Source organism: Rhyacophila brunnea, unplaced genomic scaffold (assembly GCF_057557595.1).
Source record: "Rhyacophila brunnea isolate RB1 unplaced genomic scaffold, BYU_Rbru_1.0 scaffold_17, whole genome shotgun sequence".
NCBI lineage: Eukaryota > Metazoa > Arthropoda > Insecta > Trichoptera > Rhyacophilidae > Rhyacophila > Rhyacophila brunnea.
Window position 1 is genome coordinate 4,250,934 of NW_028232827.1, and position 20,461 is coordinate 4,271,394.

At 35.9% G+C, this 20,461-nt stretch overlaps 1 protein-coding gene across 4 annotated transcripts in view; it reads right to left on the reverse strand.

The window, feature by feature from the left end:
• Positions 1 to 4,216: 4,216 nt before the first annotated feature.
• Positions 4,217 to 20,461, reverse strand: part of LOC147073579 (tripartite motif-containing protein 2-like) — a 197,970-nt gene continuing 181,725 nt past the window's right edge. For 2 of the 4 annotated variants that reach the window (XM_085944832.1, XM_085944830.1), the window contains 10 exons: positions 18,154 to 18,268; positions 16,710 to 16,854; positions 13,609 to 13,770; positions 12,487 to 12,702; positions 11,737 to 11,977; positions 10,790 to 10,961; positions 9,445 to 9,722; positions 7,332 to 7,576; positions 6,944 to 7,088; positions 4,217 to 5,545 (listed from right to left, as the gene is read on the reverse strand). In XM_085944832.1, the coding sequence (XP_085800958.1) occupies positions 5,310 to 5,545; positions 6,944 to 7,088; positions 7,332 to 7,576; positions 9,445 to 9,722; positions 10,790 to 10,961; positions 11,737 to 11,977; positions 12,487 to 12,702; positions 13,609 to 13,770; positions 16,710 to 16,854; positions 18,154 to 18,268 (1,955 nt within the window). In that variant the 3' untranslated portion in view covers positions 4,217 to 5,309. Of the gene's footprint in view, positions 5,546 to 6,943; positions 7,089 to 7,331; positions 7,577 to 9,438; positions 9,723 to 10,789; positions 10,962 to 11,736; positions 11,978 to 12,486; positions 12,703 to 13,608; positions 13,771 to 16,709; positions 16,855 to 18,153; positions 18,269 to 20,461 lie in introns of all 4 variants that reach the window. The other 2 variants (XM_085944831.1, XM_085944829.1) reach the window with 1 other exon arrangement.

The following is a 20,461-nucleotide window of genomic DNA, read 5'->3' on the forward strand; positions in this document are numbered from 1 at the left end:
TTATAATCCTCGATTTATTACATTATTACACTTTATATTAGACTTATTTGTCTACTTGGTGTTTCAAAAAGTACCGTACATATATTTATTCGCACATTTCATTCATCTGTGTTGTACCCAGATGTCCGTCGCCCAGTGAAACATTGATTCGCAATAAGCAGAACATTGTTTTAGGAATAACTCGCATATGCATTTCCACGAGCCGACTCTTCAATTTTTGACAGTGCCAAATTTCTTTTGAAAATATTATCGAATAATTTAGTCATGAAGATGCCTCAAATATTTAAAAAACACATTATACATACTATTTAAATAATTTCTAACAGAGCTGGAACAAGGCATATTGATGCTCAGGTCAGTATTCTCTCCAAGCTGTTTGTTTGCACACACAGATTTTTAAGGGAGTTCGCATGAAAAATTGATTGCTGCACGTAAATATATATATATATATATTTGTTTTAAATTCAATAAACCGGTAAATGCTTCTTCAGTATAAGCCCAATTTGTATAAATGACCGCCTCTAGAAAGTTTTCATATACTTAGCAACTATATGCCATCTCAATACAATGCACATCTAGAGTTTTACGCGCACATATGCAATATAAAATTAAAGAGAACAACGCTGAGGGTAGTCACCCGAAACGCACTCCCAAAAATCGGGAGAACAATGAGATTATGATTTAGAAATTTTGATTTTACATATTCTAATCCATTCTAGAAAGTTGATAGTCTTTCAAATAAGCTTTAAAAAAGTAACTCCTAAACCGGGAACCTTTTGTGTATGCCATTTTCCAGCTCCGCTGAGCAACTGACTATGCTTACAAAAATATGTTTATTATGCTGGGTTGACATTAAATATCCATCCATTGACTAACACAGAACATAAATTGTAATTTGACAGTTAACAATTATTAGTTCTGTTCACGACAAAGACACATTTATATTGTTGGTTTCCTTTTCCACGGATCGGATTTTCACGCGGATATGTACTAGATTTGACAACCAAACATCAATGTACAGCCACAAAATTTTTAAAATCAAATTGGCGACATTAATATTAGTTGTAATAATAAATGGATACATCATTGATGATTGTGATGATGATATTATTGAATCAAGTAAACTCGTAATCAATGCAAATTAATACATATTATATACACCATTACAGTGGTACCACAGTGAAAGTAAAGTGAGCAGATACCATTTCTTCAAGAAATTTGCTTTTAATTTATATATTGTTTATGGCCGCTATCAATGAGAGTTTAGATCGCTTCTGTTGTATCGGTATGTCTCGCTCGGCTCTGATACATTTTGTGATTTACTCTAAGTATCGAACCTTACTTTCAATGCAGTACATTTCGTCAGAGTTTTGTAAAAAGGGCGAATTAACCAAAATGCTACTATACAGGAGGAGGATTTTTAACTTTTGATGTTTATTTGTTTTTTACCTGTAGATGATTATAAATATCTAACAAGTTTATAATAAATCTTAGAACGAATACCGCCATTATAATAGGTATTATTATATAATATTTTAAAAGGCCTAATATGTCACATTTGCTTTTTATTGCGTAATTTAAATTAATTTAATTTTAGTCGATTATCGTTTTTGAGTACTTTCCTGTGGAGATAAAAATTCGCCGTTTTTACACAACAAAGCTAGTGGGGTACATATTGTATTTTCATTAAAATCTCGATTTCGCCAAAATGGTTGATTCGCCCTTTTTACAAAACACCGACGATTTATAGACTCTTTTCTTTCGACAAATTAATGATTTTTCATCTTAATTATGATACAACACTGCATTTCGACACCGACATTATAACAACCCTTCTTTATATAGTGATGGGTTGAAGCACATATATTGTACGTCCGTTTAACGAAATTATACATAAAATACCGGTCAGCATCGTACCTTTATGGTGTAAAAATATATGTATCACTTTGAAATAGGGTACTGTCTCATTAAAATACAATACATAATAATATGTCCATTTCGCCTGTGATTCTTAATAGATTCGAATCTTTCAAATTTAATTATCATAAATCATACAAAATTTTACTTACAACATCTGTTCACTAACCCATCAACAAGATACCAAAATGAAGTGTAAGACCGTTTCCATGGTGAAAGTTTTTGGTGTGATTTACGACTCAAAGTCTTGATAGACACAATCGAGTCCTTCTCCAGAAGAAGAGCATTATCGCGATAATGTTAGTTTTTAGTAAATCAGTTGAAATGATGTACCATAATGTCTACAAATCAGCCAAAAATCATGGCATCAAACAGATGGCACCAGAAGAATTTGAGTAGTGAAATGCAACACGTATCAGATGATTTTTGAACTGATACGTAATATTTAAACGTCATGAGATTTCAGAATAACACTTCATACATATTCGGAGAAAGACACAATTATATTATCTTATGCAAACGTATTACAAAATTTTTGTTTCATGTCATATTATTTAATTTTAAAATAAACCTTTCGAGTCTAACAATAATAAAATTATTATTATCTGTCCTATTGTCGTCTCCATTGCAAAATTAAATACATATCTGACTAAAAAATAGACTCTCACCAAAAGAGTTGAAGGAACCCTCGTTCTATTGAGACGGAGCCTAAACATATGAAAGTAAAACTGAAAACGGGTCAATAAGGATCATGATTTAATTAACTGCATTGTAGAAAATTTAATACATACTATTACCACACGCATTTGAGATTGTTTTTTTATTGTTTCATAAACCATGTGTATTACACACGTCATGATCATTTTAAACATGAAACACAGTCAACTAAAAGACAGACTAATTTAAGTATTAGTTTCAATACCCAGTCCTTTTTTAGCTCCAATTTCACATATTTAGGGTGTCTTATACAGAAGGTTTTCTTCTTCGTAAGAGACTGGTTATGTCCCTCGAATTTTGTCTCACGAGAGAAAAAACTCACCATGGAAAAAGCGCTCATAACTAATAACATAATAACTATCAGATGTGTATTTATTTTTATAATTATTTAATCAGCGCAGTATGACATTCAATGGCTGGTTTAATAATAAAACATTTATCTATCAGCCGAGGCTAAGACAGTCTAACATAGAATCGATATCTAACACACAATAAGAGTGGTCGCTTGTAGATTTTAAGTAATTATCTCACCTTCAGTCTTGCGGAGATTTATGCGTTCAATTCTATCAGTCTTCGTGGGACACTCCCCAATTTAACTACGTTCACCTTTCAAATACCACATTACGCGATTACAGAAAAACCTCGTTAATAAGAACACAAATAATTCGAAATTTGCCGTAATTCGAAATTTTCGCGAAAAAAAAGTCCCTTGAACATTATTTACATATAAAACCATACCATTAATTCGAATTTCGTAATTTGAAATTCCTGGCATGTAAAAATATTCAATAAATCGTAATAAATTACACTATTTCATGAGCCAGTCATTGAAAATTCTGACAGACTTTTTTTAAAACATCATATATGAGGCGTCTAATTCCAAAAAGCGATAAGTCCACATTTGGTCAAAATCGAGAAAAAAATACGCACGTATTCTTCGTATAATTTTACACAATATGTGTTGATCTATAAATTCCAAAACGCGACATGACTCTACGAAAAAAAATATTTTAAGTCTCGATTTATTACAAAAAGCGCCATGTCCGTGTTTCATATTATTTAAAGCTAGGTTGATTTCGCGCGTGTTTAAGTCAACCAATAAGGGAACGTTCAATATTGAAAAGGGCGTCTCCCATGCTGTAGCATCTGGTAAACTTATGACAGTGCCACGGAAATATGTGCCTTATGCGGGATAAATTAAAAAGTGAAGTACAAGTAGCGCTAAGTCCAATTTTATTTTGCCTATATTTATTACATTTAAGAGTTTATCGGCTGAAACAAATTGCCATTTGGTTCTAATTTCGACATAGAATACAACGGGAAAAAAAATCTCATGTTAAAACAAATAATTGAAGCTAGAAACATAAAAACGTTGTTTCCCGATAATATTGAATTGTGGTCTTGTCGCTTTTTGTAATTAGACGCCTCATATATTACTTATTTTGAGAAGGTAATATAAATAATCCTGACATTTTATGGCCCATAAACATATACGGAACCGGAAATTTGGTAGGCACATCTCTGATCGTAAACGATATTAATGAAAACCAAAAAAAAAAAATTTCAAAATTTTTATATTTTTCTCCATACATTTCATAATTCGTAACTCGATTTTTTTTTTGATTTTCGGTCCCGTGGAATTCGTATTACCGAGATTTTACTGTACCACCGTTTCAATTTATTCGTTTATTTCCAGATGAGCAAGAGATATTAACTATGAAGTCTCGCATTTGTTAGCTTCGCAAAATGAACATACATATTAAGCAGTTCACATTCTAAGATACAAGAGATTCAGGTCTCCACAGGGTCCACGAGGCAATTCCGGTAGGTACTTGACAACTGGTATGCACAAAGGTGCAGAAAGAATCAGGATAAGAACGTCTGGATGAGAATTATGCGGTCGGGCACAGACTTGGATGGTCTTTAGCGCCAATTAAGTAAGTAGTAAGTATTAAATCCATGACATGGACCTAATGGGTTGAGCAAATGGCTAACAAGCATTCCTCCTAAAATTTCATTCCTTCTATTAGACCTCTAATTTCGGGAGAACTTTAGATTTTATGTCTGGAATCTGGGAATTCAATGGCGAACTGCGAGAAATTTAATTAGAAGGACAGCGGTTTAAAGAATGCTCGTGATACTCACACTACGATACTAGCGCCACCAATCTATTCCATCTTGCCAAAGTTAATGAAGTTTACCATACAATTTGGTATATTTAAGGATATTTACGGCTATTAGTTTCTAAGTCAGTAACCTCCATTTTTGCTCTTTTTATACAGTTATTTGATTTAGATTCTGTAAGTACTTTCCATCGTCAGCATATTTATAAAATATCAAAAATCCAGCTTCGTTTATTAGTTAATTATACTTAAACTGGAGGTTAATTGTAAAGTCTTTTATATTATTCACCAACCGAAATTATTAATATTTACGACTAAATATAGAGGTTACCGTCTTTGAAACTTAGTCTCAATTGGTGAACTAAAAAACTATTTTTTAAATACATGTGGAGTAGGTCACTTCGCCACAGAGGTGCGAAATTACAATACAAACAAAAAATTTCATACCGCTCACACCTCGGAGCTAAAATTGAGATTTTACATTATAAAAAAACTCGGTTACATTTTCACGTTACTAAGTAACAAAGAGAGTCCACAGTCGTTTTGTAGTGTTCACCAATAACGGTATTTTCTAACGCAGTCGCCAGCCAAGTCGGTGACGGCCACATTGCAGTCGGGGAGCACTGCGACGGCTCCAGGTCTCCGGTGGCGCGCCGCCACACTCGAAGACGCCAGAGCCTCTCCGCTGTTCAGCGCCAGGACTGACAGCTTCGATTTGCCCTTCTCCCAGCGCAGCGCTATGATTCGACCGCCATTGTCAATGTCTATACCTCCGTAGGAACCTTTACCTGCAAAATCACAACAGGATAAATTGTTAGTCAAAACCAGATCTGTTGATATAAACCTTTATTTGTTTTAAAGGTTTATTAACGGCTTCGATTTCAGTGGAAAAACTAATAATCTATTTATATCTATTGTCACTGTCATGATAATGTATCAGTAAGACTTATAAACCGATGCATTATTATGATTGGAATAATAATTTTTCTCATTTGAGATTCGAAAAAAACCAACAGGCGTCATTAGTAGGGCCCGGATTTATATGCTAATGCATGTTTTGTTAGGGTGTATGCACAGCTATGAGAGTTGCACAGAAATCTGTTTTGAAAGACACAGAATCCAAAAATAAAATTTTATTGAGCATATAAATGCATATTTGAGACATTACTGCATATTTCATAAATAAATGCATATTTTAGAGCTTTTGAATTAACAATTTTAGTTTTTTAAAATATTTTATCCAAATATAATTACTAAGTTAGGAAGGTAGATAGTTTAGATGAACTTGCATTTTTAATGCCATCTCCTAGCTGTGGATTTATCAGAAAAAGTCAACTCGGGCACCTTTATTTAAAGTTTGCCCAATCACTTCTGTGGACGTTGAAAGGTCGTTTTCCGCATATAAACAAAATACTGACTATGCGAAAAAGTGTATTGTTTTTATTTCTTCAAGTTATGTTTGGTTTACATTGCATTTATTATTCAATTATTTGTACTTTTTAACTATTTTGAAAATTGTAATTGATTAACTTTATATTCATTGTGTGTGTTTTTTTGTTCTGCTATCGTATTATATCGAACTAGTTATTCGATTTTTTGTCAGTGGTATTGGGTAATGTGGGTATTTACAATTTTTTTTCCAAAAAAATGTAAACTTTTAACTGCATACTTCTTCGGTTTTAATGCATATTTTATTGATTTTAAGTGCATACATGCATGCATATATGCATGCATATAATCATGTTTTTTGCTGCATATAAATCCGCTCCCCAGTCATTAGATCTCCGAGACAGACGGCTAGACTTTTTTAGATCAGTCTCTGCATTACCACAATCTCTTATTAGTGTGATAGTTAAATAGTTTGAAATGTAACCACGGTATATCTTATTGTTTCGCAAGCTAGGAGGGATACGCGACCATCCTCATAGCCAATCTTCCGTAATTAAATATGTGTGTATTACATCACATTATCACCTAAAGTCGTGAAATAAATAAATTCAATCTACAGAACCTAGATTATAATATTGTATAAATTAATTCTGTGTAATAATTTATCACCCAACCCCTGAAAAGAAATCTTTTAGCTCTTCGTGTTCATTCCAAGGTAGCCACTATGCGCAGACGTATCACTGTCTATCTGTAGGATATTTTGTGTAATTTAAGTTTGTGCAAGTTGCGTTAGTTACCTTTTGTCATCTGCCCATAGGTGGCAATAGGGTCTCCCTTGGCGCTGAAGACGTGAAGCGCCGTGTCAGCCACCACTATTTCACCACCCCCGGAAGCCACGCACAGTCCACCCACCAGGCCCAACTCTGATGATCCACCGCCCACCTGAAATATAAACAAAGGCATTGAAAAAAACCTTCTTTGTTGGAAATGGATATATTATAAAAGTAAATGACGCTGGTGGCAACCTGGTAACCGCATTTCATATAGCATTTCAGGTATCCAGGTTTTCAGTGAAGCATGGTATCGAAAAGATATCATTGATATATGCCGTAGTGTAGTTATATTATCCTCACTCTTGTTTAGCGGGTGGCACATAATATTAAGATGTATATGTAAAATATTTACCTGGAACAGGAATTTTCCATCGGCATCGAAGACGAAAACAGTCCTGGCTCCGTTGTCCGCGACCAGAATGTGTCCGTAAGTGGGATCTACGGCGATGGCGACGGGCTCCACGAAAGCGTCGTGGCCCCAACTACGAATCGTCTCGCCTCTGGTCGACAGCTCCGTCACTCTCCTCGTCCGCCAGTTGACTACCACTAGCCCTCGCTGCGTCACAGCAAGTCCTGTGCAGCTGCGGCCGGCCAGACCTGAACAAAAAATATAGTTAAAAGCAAAACAGGTTGATTATAACAGAAGGGAGTCTTTATTGATTAATTTTATTATTACAAATATTTCTGGAATGTTTGAAGTATGGTTGCATTGGTATTGTCACCTACGTTCACCTTCTTGATCAGTATGCCGGTTGAAAGCAACGTCTGTTGCTTGGGGCGTGGAGTGATACCAATTATATACCTCGGATGATGGTTTCTGAAAACGGCGAGATTTATTTAAATAATGCTGGTGAAGACTTTCCATTTTTATACACTTTTATAATATTAGGATTTGCGGGGAAGCGAGATTGACACTCTTTATAATTTGCGTGCCTAAAGCATTCTACCCGCCAAAAATATTTTCCCTCGCGCTTGCCGACCATGCTACAGGCGAGAAGCGTACCCCTTCCCTTGCGAGCAAGCGCACACAGCAACGGCGAGGAACAAAAGCAACGTTACCGGATATTTTGTCAATGACGTATGGACAAAAATGGAAATTATTTTATATAGATTTACCTAGATACAATTTTTTTTTATATAATAAAGAATATTTCAGATAATAAATTGAAGATTATAGTGTCAAAAATTGGTCTGTCTTATAATCGACCCATGCTCAATTACTATGAGTCCGCTCGAAGATGGTTCCGGCCTCTTTAGACCTCCAGAGGAGACATCCCCAAATGGGGATAATTTGGGGGTGTGACAGTATCCATGAAAAAATTATGTTTTGTAAGTCGGCACATTTAAACATGATGGCATTGTTTATAACCCGCAGTTGACGTTTCATATGTATGAAATGCCTAAGCCCAGTCGCACATTGAAAATCGTCTCGACTGGGATATGGTCATAAATCAAAACTGAGCGCAACATGTAACTTTCTTATGTGCGTATAAGCGAGGCTGTTGCGAGGACAGTGACGTCACTCACTAAAATAGTTGCATGTGCCTCCAAATGTTTTTTAATGTCTAATGTATATTGTCTGTCTGACTAAAAACATGATATGGAAACTTCGCACATTGAAATCTTGCTTGATCCTTTGTCACTCATTTTAAAGTAGTCCTCAAAACTCTTATGCTTCAAATACATTATCATTACGTTATGTGGTGTCACAGTAAGCTGCCGCGACGGGAAAAAAGTGTGTAATGTCGTTTTTCTTGGCATATAAAATGTAATCAGACTGATGTTCCCATCCCGTGGCACATTTTGGACCTTTAAACGAACTTTGTCAGCAAAATCTGCCGAAATTGCCAGAACAACAATGAGGTCACCTCAAGCATACCGCGCTACAACATAAACCGCACTAATAAGTGTTTCACTCGAATCACATTTTCGACTCACGTCAAAATCGCGTGTTGTTTGTTTTTAGTGGAATTTCTATTAAAATATTATATATGTCTGGTGTGTACGTCTATTATGTATGGTCTGCTGGTTGGTTTCTGTTATTATCTATGGATGCAATATCGCAAGTAATTTTAAGGTATGCACACGTAGAAACTGTTCAAATTCAAAATACTAATAATTAGAGTTGTCACTTTCCATAATTGAATTTATAGAAATAGTGCTCATTCAAAATATTCTGCGGAATGACGAAACCATAGACTAAATTTTTCGCCGTTTCAGCATGTGACAGTAAGTCACGTGATCATAATGTAATCGCAGCATTAGTCACAAATTCAAGCTTAAAGGTTTATTTTGATAATTACAATCTGCACATTTAATATTACTTTATGGAAATAAGTGAATGTAAAATCACAGCATTTCTTTCATTAAAATCGGTTAAAATCTATATTTTACATCCATATTAGTAATATTTTTAAAGAATTAAAGATAGGTGAAAAAAAAAAACAAAATCAACATACGCCAACCTTCATTCTCAATGTAACCTCTAGTCACAAGGTTCTCATCCAGCAAGTGAACCCTGGAATTGCCAGCATCCAGCAAATAGAGCGTCGCCTGCGTTCGACAGTACGCCACGGCCGCGGGCTGAATGCACTGCTCCCGTCCGGAGCCCCTTCCGCCCCACCGGGAGACGGCCTCGCTGGAGGAAGCCGCCTCTGCGAACAGAGCACCCCCGCGGATGGACCGGCCCACCACGCTCAGCGCCAGGGATATGCGGCCTGCTTTCGGAGGCCTGAATGTTATTCTGAAATGACAAAAATTAAGAAGCTATATAAAACATTGTTGAGACCAGTATTGTTGTACAGTTATAGAGATGTGGGCATTGACTGTTAGTGATTGCAAGAAGCTAGAGGTGTTTGAGCGTAGAATCAGCGACAAACAGTGACAAATCAGAACAAGACAAAACAGAACATGACAAAACAGAACATGACAAAACAGAACAACGATAAATATAACTGACCTTTCAGGAAAAATATAAATTTAATATTAAAATTGTCCTATCTCTATTATGTTGATAGATTTTTAATAGCACAGATTTTCAATACGCCATAATAAATCAAATTACATACCTAATTTCTGCATTCCTAATCGCTAGGAAGCCTCAAATAAACGGGACTTTGCCGGCAAGCTTAGGATATCTCATCTTAATCAATATAATATGTTAAAAATGATTGGGTGACTAGGTACAACGAAATAATGACCTAACCTAACCTAACCTAAATAGATTCCACATAAATTAATGTTTCATTTTTCCCCTGGCAGTTCTGTTTTGTCATATTCTGTTTTGTCTCTGTTCTGTTTTGTCCGGTCACCATTGCAAACAGATCGTCTCACTCCATTTCAAACAAGAGAGATAGATCTAAAATTATATGCGACAAAGACAGACATACTCAATTGTGAGAAAGAGATATGAAAATAAGGCGTGAGATCAAGACAGTATTATGACTTGTTGCCTGTAAGCTCGTATGATTATAATTAAGTTTTGATACCTTTTTTATCGTTTTATAAATTTAACAAATGGCAAATAATGATGATGAAACCTAATTAGACTTATTTATGTTGCCAAAATAGGCATTTTCTTTTCACCTACTATAATGTTGTCAATCTCATACGGTAACCTTAGGTGACATCACAGGAACTGATGGAATTTATTAGCATCGTAAAGGGAAGGTTAAATATGGTTGACGGTTTTTAGCGATTATCTCAAAATGGCGTAATATGGAAGTTACCGACATTGAAAATAACAGCCTCAATTTTGGTATATTCTTAGTAGTCAACCTGTGTTATTAATTGAATTTTGGGTATTCATACCTATAAGTGCCATCGTCGAGGTCCTCGGTGCGGCATGTGACAACTTGGGAAGTGCTCTCATCGTAGTGTGCGGAGACGGTGACAGGGTCTCCGCCCGAACTGCGAGGCTCGCCGTGATAGTCCACCGTTCGCAGCAATACTTGAGCTTCTAAACCCGCCACCACTGTGCCTTCTATTAACAAAATATTATATTAATTAAAAATTGCATAATTCTCCCAAAGAGTTTAAAGAGTGTGGGGTCTTTTAATGACCTCAATTCTGACTGTCTACTGTAGATTTCTATACTATTTGGACCATAATAATAATTTTGGTTGATTATGTGAAGATTCTATCATTTTCCATTAGGTGTTGCCGCGAGGGATACGACCACCTATGTGCAGAAAAATGGCAACCTAAATTAGGTTAGAAGTAGTTTTTAGTAATAGAAAACAAAACTCGTAAATTTGTGTATTATCCAGTTTAAAAATGTGTACAAATGGTGTTTGGTTGAGTGCTTATTTACATAGTGTACCTTATCTGATGACGTACTTTCTCTCTTTATCATAATAACCTGTCCTTGTCTCTCCAGGGACCTGAGAGCCTTTGTGTGTTTAGTATAGAACTTAGATTGACTTTCTTTTCTCGTCATTCGTAGGTATTTCGTATTACGGTCCGGACTCCACGGGTACAATTGAATATTTTGTCAAAAACTTAAAATAATTTGTTATAACTTTTAATATGTAATGCGTCTGCATACACCAAACGGCGCTGCCAAATACCATGTTTTGACTTAACAATAAGTCTTATCTCCCAAATAATGTCCAGCCCTTCTCAAGGAATGCCAGGGAAGAAAGGTATGAGAATATATACTTCAGATCTTCAAATCTCTTTTCTTCTTAAAGTAGCTAATAGTGCTTTAAAGTTTGACAACACCCATTGGCTTACAGTAAAATTATATATTTACAAACCTAACGCTGCGGTACAGAGTGGCGGGTAGGTCGTGGTTGTTCTAATTCTACCCAGATTGGGCAGGGCAGAGAGTAACGTCTGAAGCGCATCGTTGTGAGTGAATTCAAGCGCGAGGAACGCATTCTCTCTCGGTTCGGCCAAAGCGGCCGCGCCGGCGAGACGCTCCCCCAGTGCAGCGATTCGGGCTGACATGTCTCGAGCTTCCACCTGACTCTGGAGACCACAGCATTCTTGTTCCACCTGAGAATTAAGTATTCAGAATATTAACCAGGTGTACGAATGTTCTTTAAGCTCAAAAATATTCAGGAATAATTGTTTAAACAAAATATGTTCATGTTCTAAGATGTGGTATTTTGTCTCTCCTGTAAAGTTTTGCAAATGGTACATACATAGCTCAACCCTTTTTCCTTCATTTCCTTCAGATAGGCAGTCTCTTCTATGTTCTTCTCCTACGTGAATTTTTAACAATAAATTCATCAAGCACACTTAAATGAGTGGTAACTGAGGTGTTGGGTAGTTACTTTTAAGACAATCTTCTTAGATGACCTATATCAACAATTGTAGATTTGTTACTTCACCCTTTTTATCTCAGGATACGTCCGATTAAGAACCGGGACGGATTTGGTTGATAAGCATTATTTAATTGACAACCGGGAAATCAATAAATCGAAAATTAATTCATTCATTTACCTTTATTAATCCAAACTCTTTGATAAGTACTAGGTCAATATAAGAATCGGATTATGAACCTTAGTTCTCTCGGCGTCGATGAGAGCGAGCTGTTCTTCGAGTAGGCGGCGTTTGTGAGCTGCTGCAGCGGACAGTGCAGCAAGTAACTCCTGGTGACGTTGCTCAACCGCAGCCTGCAGCTCTCTGGCCTGAGAACCGGCCGCCTCTGCTCCCACTTCCCTCGCTGATTCTAGTCTACGGAGTTCACCAGACACTCCGTCCCGAGCTGCACTTAGCTGAAACAGAAGTGAATCCACTGTAAGTACGATATCATTAAAATAAGATTAGAGCCTTCATCTTTAGATTTAAATTTTTTATTTAAATTTTTAATGTTCTTAGATACGTGTTAGTTTCCTACTAATTAAGACACTTTAAAATGTCTTAAATGTCTCAGTAAAATGTTTTAAATTCTATCATTCATATTTTATTTGCTAGATGTCCCTAGTAGCACTACATCCCACCTCTTAATTTAATAGTTCATGTAAAAGCCTTTTAACTACAGTCAAAGTGAGTTATTACGAGGAAGATGGGACCGACTGAATTTACTCGTTATTAGCATTACTCGTTATATCGTTATATAACATTTTTCGCGCCACGTTCCATTTAAGCATAGAACATAAAAAATCTGAAAACCATCATAAAAATCCCCGAAACAAGCATGGCATTCATAACCTACAAAAGAAGTTGTTTATTGTAATGAAGTGCTGGCACTGGTAGGTACCAACTGAATTCACATAGCTTGGATCTTTTACATGTAATTTCAACCATATGCGTGGATACTTTTTCAATATTGTCGGCGAAAACACCAATTAGGTACTTCGACACTTAACTAGTGTCATAAATGTAATCCGATCCCGGCGGTATCGATCTAGTTAACTGCCCTGTCGGATTTTATTGCTTAGGGTCGAAAATGTTGTTTTTAAACGATGGACACATTAACAGTTTTGCTCGGTATACCCGAGAAGTAGCTCGTTATAAAAGTGAATAAATGTATGGGGAAAATCATAAACTAAAATGTCAACGAATGTTTCCGTCATCACATTACATATTCTCGTGGGATCCCGGCATGAGTCCGGAAACTTGGTAAATCACTGTTCTAAACACTAGATGCACAATGTCAGATGATAAATGCTGATAGTTACCTTAGATAGACATTCTTTGGCTTTGTAAAGGAGTATTTCAGACATGCGTTTGATGGCGATGGAGAACGGAATGATGGTGTGATCGCACGGAGAGTCGCTGTGAGGTCCACCCGTGCACAATGCGCAAAAGACACAGTCGCACGTCTCACAGAACAGCAGCTCCTGCAGATATGAAGAAAATGACATTAAAATACAGTAGAAGTGTGCGAGGCATATTATATTATTATTAGGGAAATCAATGTCTGGATGCTCGGTCTTAATGACAGATCCCTATGCGTCGGTGACTGTCAGGCCTAAGCAAAATATCAACATAGCATACTGCTCTTCCTTTATTGCAGATATTATGCACTGAGTCAAAATAGAATATAACACCTTTTGCCATCTCAACTCAGAAAACGAGTCTTTTTAAGGACCTGTACCATTTAACGAAAATATATGATAAGACACATATATTTATAAGGTCATTGCAGGATGCTGGATCTGCTTCTTGATATGGAGATTATATGCAGGGGTAACGTATGCGTGTCATTCCGGCGCAGAAGGACATATATGGGAAATGAGTGGTGTGGTGGCGGAGCATAGATATTCCTTCATGTAATAGATGTCCGTATGGGACCCTCGTATTTCCCCCTTAAAATTATCATTCAATTCAATTCAATTCATTTAATTCAATTCAATTCAATTCATTTATTTTTTTAACATATTGTGGACATTACAAATTATAAGTTTAAGACGTTCACAACATGACATTTAGAAACAAAGATATATAAATACGAGGGTGGGTCAATAATTCCTTAGAAAAAAGCATTAAAACAGTTTTTATTTTTGTATTTTTTTTTATTTCTCAACATAATCTCCTTGGAGCTCAATACACTTGGTTAGACGTTTCTCAATTTTTTTTAAACCGTCAGAAAAATAAGTTTTCGGAAGGTCCTCAAAATAAGCATTTGTCCGATCGATGACTTCTTCATTTGAAAAAAAACGTTGTCCACTTAGCCATTTTTTTAAGTTTGGGAAAAGGAAAAAGTCACTGGGGGGCTAAATCTGGCGAATACGGTGGGTGGTCGACCAATTCGAACTTCAATTCTTCAATTTTAGCCATTGATCGTAAACATGTGTGAACACGGGCATTGTCCTGATGAAATAGGAATTTTTTCCTGTTTAAATGAGGCCGTTTTTCTTCAATTTTGTTTTTTAGCTGGTCCAATAAAGATGCATAATAATCCCCTGTTATTGTTTTTCCTTTTTACAAATAGTCAACGAAAATAATTCCACGTGCATCCCAAAATACAGTAGCCATAACCTTACCAGCTGATTTTACGGTTTTCGCCTTCTTTGGACATGGTTCGCCTTTCGCAATCCACTGCTTTGACTGTTCTTTCGTCTCAAGAGTATAGTGGTGTATCCATGTTTCATCTACAGTCACAAAGCGACGAAAAAATTCATCCGGATTGCGTTGCATGAGCGACAACAGGGCTTTAGAGGCCACCACCCTATTGCGTTTATTGTCGACTGTGAGCAAACGCGGCACCCATCTTGCAGAAATTTTTTTCATGCCCAATTTGTCATGTAAAATAGAAATTACGCTACCTTTTGAGATCCCTGTAACCTCAATTATCTCACTCAACTTTAATCTTCGGTCACTTAACACCATATCGTGGATTTTATTGATCATTTCTGGTGTAGTCACCTCTACAGGACGTCCTGAGCGTGGTTCATCCTTTGTTGATGTACGACCACGTTTAAATTCATTTAACCAGTTATAAATAGTTGCAAGTGAAGGAGCAGATATGCCGTGAACTAAATCCAACTCATTTTTTATTTCCTTTGCTGTTAACCCTTTTATATTAAAATGTTTAATAACAGCTCTAAACTCAATTTTCTCCATTTTTGTAAACAAGCAAATTTTTTTTTAAATGTACGAGAAACACACAACAACCCGACCAATCTGATTGAAACTTCGCAGCATACTGAATCGGTAGTGCCGCTGCATGAAAACAAACCGCTTACAGTACTAGTCGCGCTACCTGTCGGCTTTTCTAAGGACTTATTGACCCACCCTCGTATAACAGTATTACATAAAAAAAGAGATATATCAGTAGATGAATTAGATAGGTACAAGGAAGTACACCGGATGAGTTAAGCAGACCCTATTTTAAGAATTTATAAAACAACATCCACCTAAACTCATTCTCACGTAGGTGGAATATATCAACACCCGAAGCAATTTCGTTGAACATAGTTATCACTCTCCACATTGGCATTACCAGTGGCAGGTTGGTTCTGCACCTTGGGAGAATAAACAACTGATGGTCTCTATTTCTAAGATAGTTATCAGGGACACACAGGTCAACACTACCCAGAATGGCAGAGTTCTCATTTATACCTTGTATAAGTCGAAAAAAATACGTAGCTAAATAAAGATTTCTTCTAAATTGCAGACTGCAGTATGTAAGCATGCCTAAGAGAAAGTCAGTTGGATAAAGCCACGGATAGTATCCGTACAACCTCAAGTAAAGGAGTCTCAAGAATTTCTTCTGTACCCTCTCCACTATAAGGCCATACATCAACTGGTGCGGTGCCCAAACAATAGACCCACTCTCAAGTCTGCTTCGAACTAAAGAATTAAATAAAAGTTTTAATACCGTAACATCTGAAAAGACCCGGGAAGTACGCATGACGAAGCCCAACATTTTAAGCGCTTTGTTAAAAATCATGTCCAAATAGTCCCTGCGATGAATATGCATTGAGTTGTACCGTGTAGTGGTTGTCGCATACGTGCAGCCTATACGATGACTAAAATCCATCTCATACAGAGCCTGGTCTTTTCCATATATCTCTATGTAATAGAAAAATAGACCATTAAAGCAGCGGATTGAAAGAAATTTTTGCATCTAGGATGTGGTTTTGGTCCCGGCGTACGACGAATCTATCCTTGAAGTGGTAAGGATAGAACTTAGGAGGCAACTTCACAAATATCCAAAAGTTTCCATCTCTCTATGACTAGATAACCCACAAGGTAAGAGGATATGTGTCACTACGTTTGTTGTAATATTGGGATAACAATATTATGTTAAATTTTATATATATATAGCAATTACCTGATTGGTGTGGGTGCTGCACTTTGGGACTACCTCTCTCCGCTGCCGGGCCATGAGATCAAGGAGCTGGTTGACGAGGAAGGAGGGAGGCAAGGCCGCCACACCTCCCCGAGGAATTGTGATCAGCTCACGGCATATCGGACATCTACAATGGAATTAAAATTTCATTAAAATCATATAACCACAATATTGTATATACCAATAGAGAAACCTGACATATTAACAAATGTCTGAGTTTATGGTAGAGGTACCGTGCTTTTATAAAGATTGAAGCGATCACCATCTTGATTTTGTGAAGTGCTATGGGCGATCCGACTAAGATAACGCACACTTCTTCAGTCATACTTATTTCTTTTCCTTGAATTTGCAGATGGTTTTTTAAAATTCATGAAGTCCTTCGTCACCAAACCATATTCGCATTATGGTGGCAAATTATCATTTAAAAACATAGAGTGGCCATTAATTATTTTTTATACTGTTTATTCAGAGCTGTATTGTGGCGGCCATTCAAGTTATAGATATTCGTATCATTGACGATATTAATTATTGCAATGATACTTGCAGACAATATTTGCATTTGCATAACAATGCAATAGCCGATATACTGGATTATTTGTTAGGTTAGGTTTTCATTCTTGAAATCATGAATTGTGCCAAAATCAGCTATGAAAATTGAATTAATGTTCATATTGAATCTAATAAAATTGGAGACCGTGTAGTGTACGGTAATCTCTTTCCGATAAGAAAGCTCACGGCGAACTGTGCCACGGTGAAATGTTTTATGTACAATTTACATGTAACCATAGAATTCTCCGTGCATAGACTGAAACTCTACATAGGTACACAGCTGGTAGAAAAGAAAGATGTAATGGGTAAATTCAAAAAGATAAGATAAACCATATAAAAATATTTTTCTATATATAAAATATCTAAAATTATGTACGGTTAATTTTTGATGATTTACTATGGGTCAGATTAGGCAGGGTGTAATTGAATTTTAAAAACTAACAAGCACTATATTATAGTCTAATTCCAATGAAACCAAATACATTTGACTGACAAGGTTTAGTGTGCACTATTTATGTCAGATTTTAACATCTTACCATTGGAGAACGCCCACCACACTCCGGAATTTAGTTATGACACCATTAATTATCTCGGAATGTAGATCAATGACAATTTAAGATTGACAGCATCGAAAACAAAAAAGATAGTTTAAAGGAGCGTGCCATTTCACCGATCCTCGCATGGTGATAAAATGGACCGCCCAAGCCTGATCCCGGTGAGTTGAACAGCCTACCTCCGCCCTTCGCCACTGTGGCAGAGGGAACGAGAAGAGTGAAAGAAGATAGGGGAGGCTTTTTTCCATCACACGGACCCCGTCTGATGATGATATTCGTGGCAGGCACGGATATTATTAAATGGAATGACAGTAGGTACTGACCGAAAGCTTCCGACATCTCTGGTGTGCGCTGCGGCGATTCTACCAAGGCAGTGGAGGCAGACGGAGTGCGAGCAGGGTAGCAATTTCGGAGTATGCTCACTTCCATCGTATGTACCTGGCAACAAAAAAAAAACAATTGTCATTATTTATAAAATGGTGTCCAGATGTTGCCAGATAATTATTTTACCAAATCGGTATTTAGGAGCAAAAAGCGGGACAACCTAAAAAACGCATAGTTTAATATTTCATAAGTTTATCGCTATAATAGCAAACAATATTTTTTCCCTACACTCGCCTATTTGTACATGGCTGAAGATTTTACTTGCTGAAGAGCTTCTTTCTGCTACTTGGTAAATTGGTATTGGTATTGATGTTGAATTGAACAAGTAATTCCCATTTTATCAACTCAATATAACATCTGTTTCTTGCATCTGACCATTTTAAATTCATCTGAGAAAATACCTGCTCGGTATAAATACCCATTAAAAATGTTGGTATGCTTAAAATAAAAGAAATTAGCTTAACCTAAACGTGTTTTGTACGTATGCAGTTCACCGTATCACACTTCACCGTGAAATGATGTATCGGAAATATAATATGGCCGTACATTAAAGACCGTCCAACCTCTTTGGGTAGTTTAGTACTGACATAAAAAATAAAATCTAAATAAAACACGGTTCTTGTCGGTTTACACCTCACAGGAAGCCAGCAGCAAACCAATTTTGAAAATAGCCGATATACTGGATTATTTGTTAGGTTAGGTTATGTTTTCATTCTTGAATTCGTGAATTTTGCCAAAATCGGCTATGAAAATTGAATTAATGTTCATATTGAAACTAATAAAATTGGAGACCGTAGGTATAGTATACGGCCATCTCTATCCGATAAGAAAGCTCACGGCTAACTGTGCCACGTACAATTTACATATAACCAAAATCGGGACGTCTGACAACGCTGCTTGGTATTGACCACAATATAATAAACAGCGTAATTTTCGCAAAAAGACAACACTGCAAAACATTCTTTACCATATTTGTCGTATTTTCTTTTATAAAAGACATATTTTACAAAATATAGATAATAAAGACTATGGTATAAAATAAAAGATTTTATAAAACATTCTTCATAAAAGATATTTTTCAAAGATCCTCTGTAGTCTAATACCCAGTGGCGAAGGGTCACTTTTGGAAAGAGGTAGGCTGTGGAGAAAGCACACTTGTTAGATTACGGGAAATAAGAAGATAATCCGACGTTACTACTGATGAATAGGTACACAAAAATATATGAAATTTCAATAGCTCACTGATGGTATAAAATTAAGCTATTAAATTGAATTATTATTTTCCTAAACATTTATAAACGTAACATACGATCAAAATATATTGTCATCTTTGAAAAAATCCGTTGTTGTGTATCTGTTCGATAACAATTTATAATTTAACCCGTAAAACTAAACATTTTAAAATACTTATATTTTTAAAACACAGACTTATGTACAATATCACATTTCAACTCACATAACTGACTGAATAAATTGTCTAAGTCTATGAATGAACTAACTGATAAATAAAAATCACGAGATAAATTATTTTATATGTTAACAACAATTATATGTGATTGAATCCCATAGAAATTATTTTGAATAAATTATTTTGTATAATAAAAAAATATTTTGAATAAATATGCACTTAATATGTAAGCGCAACTTAAATAGCTTAGCGATTTGTATGGGCCGCCCCAGACGTCTTGAAATTATGAAAAACAAACTTCATATAAAAAAAACTTTCGATTCACGCGAACATAATCCATACAATATGTGAAGCGAAACGAGATGTCGCTTATTTTTTTTAAGCTTTTGAGACATGTCATAAATGGTGCTAATTGAAATTGGGGAAAAGATCGTAAAATTATTATGACAATTATACGATAGATGTCGTTGAGCATATTGAATATATTATTATGTGATTATATTATTATTTAATATGTCAATATAAAATTAAAAAAAATATTTTTCTTAAGAAGGTAGGCTTTAAATAATCGCCTAGTATGGAGTCTTCGGCCCAACACACACAAGAAGACTAATACTGTTAATAATTCTATCGTGATAATATGACTGATATGTTTCAGAACATAGCGTGCATTTCGAAACAATGTGTCCATAAAAAACAAACATTGTATCTATGTGGCACACGTCTTGTTAATTGACGTTGAGTCAATATGGACCTAAGTACTTGTAGATTGTCAATATCGGTTCTACAGGTTTCAATAAACAAACAGATTTCAAAATTACCTACCTACTCAAAAGTCA